Source organism: Accipiter gentilis, chromosome 9 (assembly GCF_929443795.1).
Source record: "Accipiter gentilis chromosome 9, bAccGen1.1, whole genome shotgun sequence".
In the NCBI taxonomy this organism is placed as follows: Eukaryota; Metazoa; Chordata; class Aves; order Accipitriformes; family Accipitridae; genus Astur; species Astur gentilis.
In genome coordinates, this window is record NC_064888.1 from 40695720 (window position 1) to 40707528 (window position 11809).

General features: G+C 38.2%; 1 protein-coding gene across 1 annotated transcript; it reads left to right on the forward strand.

Moving 5' to 3' along the window:
* Positions 1–11: 11 nt before the first annotated feature.
* BCCIP (BRCA2 and CDKN1A interacting protein) lies at positions 12–11760 on the forward strand. The gene is made up of 7 exons (XM_049809559.1): positions 12–269; positions 3473–3547; positions 4236–4316; positions 5442–5534; positions 6077–6264; positions 7608–7785; positions 11340–11760. Exons 1-7 carry the CDS (start codon positions 126–128, stop codon positions 11508–11510), a joined length of 930 nt encoding a protein of 309 aa, XP_049665516.1. The 5' UTR covers positions 12–125; the 3' UTR covers positions 11511–11760.
* Positions 11761–11809: the final 49 nt, after the last annotated feature.

Consider the following 11809-nt stretch of genomic DNA (forward strand, 5'->3'; position numbering starts at 1 on the left):
CGGCGCTCACCTAAAGAGCAGTGCCGGCAGCCCGGCCACCCGGAGCGGGCACCGCGCCTGCCCGGGGCCGCTGTCTCCGCCGCGGCCTATTCCGGCTGTGGGGAGCGCCTGCGCGCCAAGGCAGCATGGCGACGCCGGCGAAGCGGAGGGCTCGGCTTCAGCCCCAACCCGCAGCCGAGGAGGAGCGCGGCTCGGAGCCGGAGTCGGGCGAGTCGGACTCTGAGGAGGAGGAGGAAGAAGAAGAGGAGGAGGAGGAGAGGATCGATGAGGTGAGCGGGGAGGGAGCGGGGCCCCTCGCGGGGCCTGCGCCCGCCTTCCCTCCCCTCAGGCTCCCTCGGTGCCCGCGCCCGCCATTCCTCCCCTCAGAGTCCCTCCGTGCCCCCCCCCCCCGGCCATCCCCTGCCCTCCTCCGGAGCCTTCCCCTCCTCTTTTGATCCACCGCCGCTAATATAAGTTGTAAAACGATAGAAGCAAGCAGCCGGGCTCACGAAGCTGTGACTGGAAGCTGTTGGGAAGCCGCGAGGGGGGTTGTCCCCCTCTATAGCCCTTTGCGAGGCACCCGTGGGTTGGGGAGGGGGCCAGCGTGGAGCCGTGGGTTCCTGTTGCTGCGTTAAAAGTTGTGGAGGATCTTAATTTTTTTTATTATTTTCTCTTTTTTTTTTTTTAAATGTTGGAATCCCCGAGGCCGCAGTCAGTTGTACAGACTTGGCCCTTGCGTGTAGCCTGTCTGCTGCTTTTTGTGTAAGGGGCTGGGGGGGGGCGGGGAAGAAAAACCACCAGACCTCACAGAAATCAAACATTAATTTCTGAGCTTGCTCGCTCTCTATCTGCACCTAGACATATGTGAAAATGCATTAATTGTGAAACACAACACTGAGGGAGGAGTCCCCCTTTCTAGGAAAGGAAGAGATATGCGCTGACTTTGAACTCTTATTAAAATCCTTGGGTGATAAGGCAATCTGTTAATTTCACAGGGCTAAAAAAGGGCCAAAGAACAAAAGTATCTATGGGTTTTAACTTACCTTTCAAATTAAATACTTTGCTGACTTGATTGTCTTCACTAGGATTTCACTTTGAGTTAATTATCTTCCTTTTTCTTAGATGAGGCCTTAGTTACCTTATGTTAGCAAATAAAAACACCAAACCCTACCTTTTGTAAAAACTATGTCATGATAAAAAGTGTAAGTTTGATGTGTTATCAGTCATACTAACATGATGGAAAAGCGCATTTACCATGTGCTAGAAATGTGTGCCATGTTAAATGGGTACTGACTTAGTTTGAGCTGACATACGTTTGTGAAGTTCTTGACTAGCACTGCCAGTAGTTTTTGTACTGTTTGGTGTTTGTAAACTGATATAAGATGTTGCACTAGTGTCTAAACACTATGAAATTAAAATTAATGGCTGTAATCCTTTTTTTTTCCTTTTTTTTTTTTTTTTTTGTGTGTGCTCAGCATTCCTGCATAATGTAGGTAGGACAGTGTTTTTTATTGTGGTGTTTGTGGATGAAGTTTCTTGAGTCTTCAGTGACAGGATTTTGAGGATGGTTGCTGTATGTCCTGCACTGGTGTGCACTACTGTGTTTTATTTGCAAGTGTTTGTGCACTGGCTAAAATTTGCAGTATAACACTTGTTTTAAGTTAGTAGCCCAGATTTTGAGGATGATGTATCATTATTACATCTATTTCAGTTTGGAAGTGCTGATATAAAGATGTGTTGACTTTCCCTCAATTCTTGTATAAGACATCAAGGTGTGCATGGCTAATATTAAAGAAATGTACTGAACATTTATAACTGTACAAACTTAGAAATTTGTAAAGTCATATACTTGAAGGGCATTTGTTTCCCTGTAATTCTCAGCATTTTTGTTTTTGCCATATTAGCCTTTCCCTTCACCTCTTACCACTTCACATGGAAAAAGGAAAATCTCTTTCTTCATGCAGATGTGTTCTTTGTAGAAAGAAGCATGTGTAATTCTGTCAATCTGAGAACAATAATATGATTGCCAAGTAGGGCCTGGTTGTTGAGAAGGAGCTTCGCACACTACTGTGTTGTTGTACATAGCAGAGTGTTGTTGCATGTAACAGCTTGCTTTGCAGGCTCTTGCTTTGCTTTGGGTGCAAGGCGGGGACGAGAATAAAGTACACAGTAGCAAGTCAGGACACACCAAAATATATGATGAGTCTTTATTTGCCTTTTTTTTTTTAACAGATTAAAGATGGAGGGTTTGTAAACTCTCATACCAGGCTGTTATTTTGGGTAGCGGAAAAGCCATGAAGCAAGACCAGTGTTAGAACATCTAGTGCTCCCATGGTTTATGTCAATTTTATGGCTATGATTTGCACAGTGTTCAGAACCACTGTAAACTGTGTTTTGTTCAGAATTTACTGGCTTAATCATTCAGTAAGATCCTTGAATTTCAAAGCAGTCAAAAAGTTCCTGGATGCCAGGAGTGAATGCTGTATACACCAAAGATACAATCTGTTTTCTTATATAAGTAGCTTCTCAAGTAAACCATGTTCCCTCCTTGAGAAAGTCGCTTGTGTATTACTTCTATAGGGCATCCTTGCTTTACTAGCCCATAGAAGAATATCTGAGTGTGTCATCACCCAATCTGTATTTTTTTTCCCCTCAAAATTGGTTGTATACCTGCTTTCTACATTGTAAATTGGCCTGTAAGGCCCTTCTCCCAGTGGACAATAAAGACCATGACCTCAATATGGGACTGGAGAGAGTTCCGAGTCTTCATTGGTGACAAAAGTAAAGCTCAGTGGCTTAGATTGTTCAGAAAGTGGAATCCAAACCAGCAGTTGCAAGGCAAAGTAAATGTGGATGATCTCAAACAGTGGTTCACAGAAGAATAGGTAGGCAAAGCAGCCTTGGCAGGCAGTACTATTAATATAGAATACCAGTAGAAATGTTTGGTAGGTGCACAGCATTTGTTCTGAAAGGAGAAGCAGAAGTTCACAATCTGTTTTGCTGTGACGAGGTCTCATCCTGTGCCTACTGAGCAGACTTCCAGAGTGGGGTTAATGATACCATTAGGATTTGAGGAGTTAGCAGAAGTATGGTTTGGGGTGTAATTATTTAAATGTCTGCAGTAATCTTCATCTTTAGCCAAGGCATTACACTCCAATCCTGCAGTTTTAAGAGTTTAACTGCCTGGATCAAGCCTCTCTGCAGTAAGAGTCTATGCGGCTATGGTAAACATAATTGTGTGAACCAGATTGCAGGAACAAAGCATTAAAAGTTTGTTCACAACACAGTTTTAAAAAGTTACTTTCACAGGTGCTCTCTAAAGATTACAGAAGAAATGATAACTGTAACAATTACTGAGATTACTGAAAGATGGAAATAAGTTCCATTTCTGATGTTGACCATTACTTGTCTTCAAGTTTCTTATAGTTTAGATTTGTTTTGATATAGCTTCTTGCCAGGTATGTTTGATATTCTCTATTTTACTTTTTCATAGGAAGTGAATATTGAATTCGAAGCACATTCCATATCAGACAATGACTTTAATGGGATAAAGAAATTACTACAACAGGTACTTTGACTTCTTGTTAGCTTGGTTGATATGTTCATTGATAAATAGTATCTAAAGAGTTACACAGAATCATCAGTTCACATGATCTGTATTGATTCATAGTTTTACTGTTCTTCAGCTCAAGATGATTAAACAATTACAGCCACAAAGAACATGTGTCTTCTAAACCATGGTTTCAAGAACTTTACCCAATGAACTGTAGGGCTGTTCTTCCACAGTGTGTATAATCTTTTTATCTTCATTGTGTTAGTTGCTGCCCAGAAAACCTCATTCAATGTTAATCAGCTTCATGGAGCTGTCTTTTTTAAAAAAAATTACAGCCCTTAGAGAACAGACAAACAAGTAATCTGTCTGTTCAACGTGGCAGCTTCCAGTCTTCTTGTGGATGTTTCTGTTGTAAACCTATGCTCAGCAAGCATTCAGATCATACCAAACTCAAGAGGATACCAGGTATGCAAAATGCCAGCTTGTGGAAGGTCAAGGAGCAAGTCCTTCAAGAAGCTGATTTTTAGTCTTTACAGTATTGTATTGAAGGAAGTTAAATAAACAAACTCACTAAATGGAAATTAAAACTGGAACAGGGTATTGCATAACAATTTAGAGAAATTACTGACTTTATTTTCTACTAAGTTGCCCATGATATATCATCAGGCCTAAAACTTCTTAATACTTGTTTCTTATTTTCCAGTTGTTTCTAAAAGCTCCTGTTAACACTGCTGAATTAACTGATATATTAATACAACAGAATCATATTGGAAGTATTATCAAGGTAAGACAATTTACATTTGTAAATGAAGTACACTTTTTATGCTGAAATGACATCACAGACTTTCAGAAGGGCATCCTGTCTTTGTAATTTGTATTCTTTCTTGCTTTGACAATAATTCTTCTATGGGAGCTGGAATTTTCCATGCCTACTTTCAATCAAACAAGGAATTTGATTTATTCTTTTGGTTGATTTCTTTTTTACGTATGGAAAGCTGGATTTTTCTCTGAATTTTGGTGTAGTAGAGTAATAATGCTGAAAATGCTATGGAGAAGTTTGTTACCATCACCATAAGAAATAGGACCCGGTGATTTACATACATTCTCAGGATGTACAGAGATAATAGTCCAAAAATATCCTGCATGCAGTTTCCTTTTGTGCAGAGTTCTTTGGGCCTAGGAAAGGTTCCCAAAATGAGTCCTGAACAAGTTCTGCTATGGCGGTGGAGCACTCTGCAGAGGCTCCTGAGTTACTCCTGGCTGTTCAGTACTGTATAGTGCTCAAGATGTCATGGCCTCGTTGCTTTCAAACCCAAACAAGCTGCCCCCATGGCACAGTTGTGCTGTTGTACTGTGTTGCATGGTATCGTTGCTATGCATTCCCTTTTTGTCCTGCGCCAACAGTTTTCCTGCCCAAGTTTAATGCAATCCTTATATTACAACTGCATGACTCCCAGTTCTTTCCCCAAGTTTTTCATTGCAGAGTTTTGTTGAGCTTTTTGTTTCACTCTCTATCAAAGCTCTATTGCTCTGTGGTTTTAAAGACTTTGCAGGTTTATTTCCCTACGTTAGAAACTGAAGAAAATTGGTTTTGCTTAAGATATTGCCACCCCTTGTACTGAGATGCTGCTTATTATATGTGAGCTATCAAATTTTAGTGCCTTTCAAAAGATCCTGCTGTAGAAGATACATGACCTGGCGCTCTATATAGCTGACTCTAAGTACACAGAGACATTCAATGATGCAGCACTTTCATAACCGTAACCAGAATTTGTAGGTTGTGTGTTTGTACAGATTACCTAGATGGTTGTCATCTGCTGAGCATCTTCTGGAAAGAAAAACATTTCTTGCTGCAGAGAGTGGAAATAGAATGTCAATATGAGTTGTTGCTTTTTCTTTCATTAAATAGCAAGCAGAAGTCCAGGAAGACAGTAGTGACGATGATGAAGATGATGATGAAGTCTTTGGTTTTATAAGCTGCTTAAACTTAACGGAAAGGAAGGTTGGTATTCCTCATTAACATCTGGACAGTAATAAGTGAGACTGCATCCTGCCTTTCTGCCTTATATAACAAGCCTAGACAACCGCATCAGGATTTTTAAATTCCACCATGGAGGACTATGGCCTTAAAAGTTGCACATCACTTAGCTTTCTTTTGGATCTAGTCCTGTGTAAGTTGCTGAAGGTCAAACATAAAGCAAAGAGTGGAAGAGAGTGTTAAAACTAGGTCTAAGAAGTAGTTCCAGGGTAACTGAGCTGTCAGCCTCTTGTATTTCTTCACTTTCACCTTTTGCAGCTTTTGAATTTTGCTGTTGAGTGTACTGGTGTTGCAGCTCCTAGCTGCATTCCTATCGGTTAAGAGCCTTTGTTTGCCCTCAGCTTCAGGGTTGGTAAATAATCTCAGAGAAATTGTACAGTGCTTTAGGGACTGCTTAAGGAAATTGCCAACAGGTCTGTAGAATATTCCCCTGAAGTCCACATTCAAGGTTTTCTTGTGTAAATAATTGTTCTGTAATGTGAAGAAAATATACTTTTTGATTCTAGGGTACACAGTGTGCTGAACAAATCAAAGAGCTGATTCTAAGTCGGTGTGAGAAGAGCTGTGAACAGCATGTAGTTGAACAACTGAATAAACTCCTAAATGATAGTACTAAGCCTGTGGGTCTTCTGCTCAGTGAAAGATTCATTAATGTACCACCCCAGATTGCTCTGCCGATGCACCAGCAGCTTCAGTAAGTTTGTTTGTTTTTTTTTGACAGGATGTTGAATAGTACTTTTTCTTCATATTTTTTTTGGAAATCTTATGTATATAGAACTATGTTAAGACAGGTGATACTATAGGTGTGAGACATGAACGGAAAAAATTATTTTAATGTCGTGTCAGATCTTTAGTTGATTTTTTAAATATTTTAATATCTTTAGGCTTTTCAAACTCTATACTTTAAGATACAGGAAATAATTTAAGAATATGTGCTGTTCTATTGCAGAAATAGCTGCATGTATATTGTAGTTTATCTTTGTATTGCAGATTATTTTCATCTTGATCTACAAAAATTTAAAAATGAGAACTTTTGTAGCATGCTGATAACGAGCAACTTGGATGTTTCTGCTCTTGTATTAATGTCTGGCTCTGGAATGGAAGATTTGGATTGAGGGACAGGCTTACAAGGTGGATGAATTCTGGCCCATGAAAACCATATGCAGTGTTTTGATTAGTTTCAAGTAAATGAGTAAAGCAGGTTAGGTGCTGGTTGATCTCTACCAGTGCATGGATTTATATCATAGTCTGGGTGACAGTAAGTAAATAAATCCACTGAGATACAGTGTTACATTGTTTTAGTGCTGTGTTGAAAACCAGGAAATTATGTTGGTTAAGGAACTCCAGTAATCAAACTAAGATATTTTTTTTTCTTCTTCTTTTCTTTCATGCGAGGTGAGAGTAGAAGTCAGGTTAAGTTGACTGCTATCATAGCTCATTTAAACAATAAAATAGACCTTTAAGGAATTACTACCTTGATATGAAAGAAAACATGTAGATAGGGTTGGTCATGAAAGTTTTTAGAGAAAGAAATAAGGTGCTTGATGGCTTAGCTTTGAGGTTTACCACTAGTACAGCACTTGTCACAACTGAAATTGAGATCTCAGCCTCTTTGTCTTAAAGGTTTTGGAGAGCTGCAGTGACAACATGTTTGACACAAGGGTGGGCAAGAGTATTTTCTGGCTCTTCATTTATAGTTCCTCATGGAAGTGGTAGTGTGATGCATTTTCAGGAGAGTTGCACTTAGAATCATTTCACAGACTCTCTACCATAAACAAGATTCTGGGAAAAAAGGGTTATATTGTAAGATGTGGAAGACATCCATATTTTTATTGTTTTAAAGTGCAAATAGTATTTTTAAGTACTAGGAATGTGTATGCAAAATTTTATTTTCTGAGACGCTCAGAATAGGCTGCAATATGAATATCCTTTTGATACTAACACCTTATAAGGTTTACTTACACACTTGTTTAGAGTTTAAATTGTGTATGTAAACGTACTTTTAAATTGTATCTGTACACGTTTATTTATCTTTAGGAAAGAGTTGACTGAGGCACAGAGAACAAACAAACCTTGTGGAAAGTGCCACTACTATCTTCTTATCAGCAAGACCTTTACAGAAGCTACAAAGAGCAATTCTAAGAGGAGGGAAGGGAGAAATCAGCCAAAGGAGGAATTAATGTTTGCAAATGCAGAGGAAGAATTCTTTTATGAGGTAACATATGTGATTCTTTTAATTTAAAATGTTTATTTTTCTTTAGATATCAGCAAAAAAAGTGTTTCACCTTACATTCAAGGGGGGCTTTTAATAAGATATGGTCACATATCTTTTAAATTAAATCCAGCTTTTTTTAGAGTAGTGTTGAGAGTTGAGCAAGCAACCTATTTTTATGTATTGAACACAGCACCTTTTGTATTTAGAGAATCATGGAGAGGTGTGCCATCCCTAAGTCCAAATTATTAAATTAATCCTCTGTATCGGCATGAATTTACTCATATGTTATTTGTATCAGGTCACAATTAATCTGACTATAAGATGGTATGACATAGACCGCCTGTGGCAGCGTTACTACCTGATAGTGCCTCCAGTGCTATGAGGATAATGGAAAAATTCAAAGAATACCTGAAATAAGCAGAGACTTTAGGAGAAAGGTCAGGTGTTACTTTGTCTTGAGGCCAGTGTCTTGGCCTCAAAGAATTAACAAACTTCATCTCTTTACTCATATAGTAATGCTGAAGAGATTGAATTGAATGTAATAATTGTCAGACTTGTTGAAATACTGTGAATGGAATGTCCACATTTTTAGCACGAACAAGTGGTAATAAATCTGGATGTTGAATTTAGCAGTATGTCCCAGGACTTCTGAGTTTATGAAAGTTTGAAATTCCTTTTGTTTGGGGAACAGTGCAGTTGTCTTCTTTAATCTGAATAATAAGAAATGTGAAAGACTTGTTAAATTGATGTGTCAGCTGAACAGGGAAGACCGACTGTGGGTGTGTGAATTGCAGGAAGTGCAGGTTAGCTTGAATATCTGTCAGTAAGATTCAAGCTGACGTGATTTACATTGCAAACATTTAAGAGTGGCAGCTCAAACTACAGGTAGTAACTTGCAAGGGTGCTCTAACTTAATCATGTGTCACATCTTAAAGCACTTGGAAGAATAAGATTAAAAAAATGCAGAGGAATCTCTCTTGTTACAGTCTTGATCAGCACCTGCAATGCATGTTAATGCTTAAATCCACAGATCTCTTTTCCTTCCCTCTACATAGTTAGTCCTGTGTCAGAAAAAAACAGTTGTTGAGGCTTTGTTTGGATTTGGTAATGCAGTTAAATGCATTTCTCTTGAGATCTCTTCCCAAGAAACTTAACAGATGCAAAGCTCTGCATTTGTGTCATTGTTGGTTATATGTGGAAAGCTGATTTATCTGTTTCCTTTTGGATACCTGTTACTTTCAAAAAATGCTCAGAATAAAAAACTTTTGAAGATCCAAACAACTAGCTATCGCTTTGCTTTTCTGTCTCTATTCTATTCAGGACAGGTGTATTAATAAAAAGTGCTAAAACACTGAGATGAAAATATTATTTCCTATTTCCTAAGGCAACCTGTCTACACAATTCTGCTGGTCCCAAGCCAGATCAGGAAAGGGGAAGATGCAGGAAATTAAATTTAAAATGTACTTTGAAATGCCAAGAAGTTTTCATTGTTCTTTATTTTTTTTTTTCAAAGCTTTAAAAATATTATTCTACAATATTATTGCTTTGTCAGGAGACTATTATTTTTCATTTCTGGCAGTGCCTACAGGATAAAGTACTTGCACATGCATCATATGGTTAATGGCAAAGGTTCCTGTATGTAATCATTCATGACATTGTCTGTTAGAGGCTATGATATGGCTGGAACTTTATTTCTTGGGAAGAAGAAAAATATAAGTGGGTGAATTCATTGTTGGCTATAGGGAATACTGTTGTAGCCTCTATGCAGTAACAGTTTGGGATTTTCTTTTTGTGTTCCTGCCACAACAGCTTTACCAACCGAACTTGAACTCTCTGTAAACACGTTACTGAAAAACTGAAGGGGAGAAGCCTGTGATGCCCATGTGTCCATGGGTGTTATGTTCTAGAAGGCCTATTTTGTATTTATCTTGGTTTTGTTATTTTGAGTGGCATTTTAAAGACTAATTGTGTGCTTTTATCTAAATTGCAATAATTTTCAACTCAAGTGAATAGATTCAAACTGAACATGCTTTTCTTTTCAACAGTCTTCCTAGTGTTTTTAACAAATTCATTTTAAACATTATGGAGGATATTAGATTTAAGTGGGTCTCTGTACTTAATAATGTATATGCGTTAAATTAGTGTTGGAGTGTATATCCTCCCTGATTACATATAACATTAATTAGATTGCCATAAAATAGTATTAAATGCAGTGAGGCGGACACTTAGAGCCCTATAAAACAGAGAGAAGCCTTTTTGCAGTTGTCAGTTCCTTGTGCTTTATTCTGTTCCTTAAAATGTTATTGAAGGAGTAGAAGAAAAGCTCTATTATAACCTGACTTGGAGTTGATCAAAGGTTTAGGGCCTCCATTGCTCAAATTATTTGTTGTTGCACAAAGCCACCCAAATTATGTGATGGTTCTTCCAAAATTAAATTTACAACCTTGAGATACTGTTAGTAAATAGCAAGCCTAAAAGGAGGCTGGATCTTAACTTTCCTTGCAAAGGGAAGAGGTTAGATGAGTTTTTTCTGCTTAGGAGTTGGGTTGATACTTTTTAATCTGACTTGTGTGGGAACTAGGAACATTTGTTAGGTCTAAGTTTTTCTTATCCGTCAGGCATTTTGTCTAGGAAAGCTAATAAATAGGGACTGTTCTATCTGTATGCCGTATGTATCACTGAAAAGAAATAATACACATTATGGATACCTACCTATTTGAAGAAGCATCCTTTATCAGTGTGTCTTTCAGTGGCTCCAGCCATCTAGAGACTCTCCAAGAGCTTTTTGAAATTCTGCTCAGAATTCGTATTAGTACCCATCCCCTTAATATTTAATTTCTACTGGCAGTGTGAAAGAGGGGATTACTGTATGGCATATTCTTACAGATACTTTAATTTTTACGACTCTGAGCAGTTTTAGAGTTGGCCATGAGAAGAGCAGAGCCTATTCATTGCTACAGGCCTGTCACATGTTCCCTACACCAAGCTATCATCTTTAATGCAGGCTCTCTTCTACCTGCACTCTTCTCACTGTTCCTTTTACCTGGGTTTTGGCTGATCTGCTAATTCTCAAAATTACACAGCTAATGGTTTGCTCTTGTTCCAGGGTTGAAAGTCTGTTAAGAACCTGATATTCCAGTTACTGGTCAAGGATCCCTGCTAGTTGGCACAACTGAGGGTTGGCATTTCCTAATGTGATAACATGGAATGAAATGCTGTCTTAAAACCATCTAAAATGAGGCACACTAAGCGTATAAAGGGGGCATTGATTTTTTTTTTTCCCTCTTAGGTCTTTTTTCTGATACCAAACTATAAAGATAGCAATCATTTTAGAATTTAATATGAATGATATAAATTCTGTGAAAAGCAAATAGTTTGAAACACTTAATAGTGGATTCTCTTCTAGGTTTTTTTGGTGGACCTTTTGAGAGGGAAGAAAATAACTTCTTCATAAGCATGTGCATAATAGAGTCGTTTTTACTTTGTTTAGAAGATGTAATATCTTCATGCTAATTAAAAATTTTTGTCCTAATGCATGTATTTCTGTTGTTTAGAAAGCCCTTCTGAAGTTCAGCTACTCTGTGCAAGAGGAAAGTGACACCTGTTTGGGCGGCAAATGGTCCTTTGATGATGTACCAATGAAACCTTTGCGGACCGTTATGATAGTTCCAGCTGATGGAATTAATGTAATTATGGATAAACTCAAAGACTATCTCTCACTCTGAACCTTCCTATAAACACCATTTTTTTATAAAGCAGCCATGCAGAACTCTTAATTTCACGATGTTTTCAGAAGACTGCTATTGAGTTAATGGTTTTGTACTGCTCAAATGCTTCCTCTGTACACTTAGAAGACAAGTAGGTGGTACAATTAAAAATATCCATCAAATTAATATTTTTAAATATTTTATCTTACTATGCTTTGGTATCATCATTAAGCGGTCAATAAAACCCCAATGTTACAAGAAAACTTGAAGATCTGCTCCTTATGTTTTTAAACAAATCTAAATCGTATATTTTTGTT

Excerpts from the sequence above, each read along its gene's own strand:
- BCCIP (XM_049809559.1), top strand. The coding sequence starts at position 126 with ATGGCGACGCCGGCGAAGCGGAGGGCTCGGCTTCAGCCCCAACCCGCA. Across the intron at positions 4,317-5,441 it reads ATATTGGAAGTATTATCAAG|CAAGCAGAAGTCCAGGAAGA; the intron begins GTAAGACAATTT and ends TTCATTAAATAG. Across the intron at positions 5,535-6,076 it reads TAAACTTAACGGAAAGGAAG|GGTACACAGTGTGCTGAACA; the intron begins GTTGGTATTCCT and ends TTTTGATTCTAG.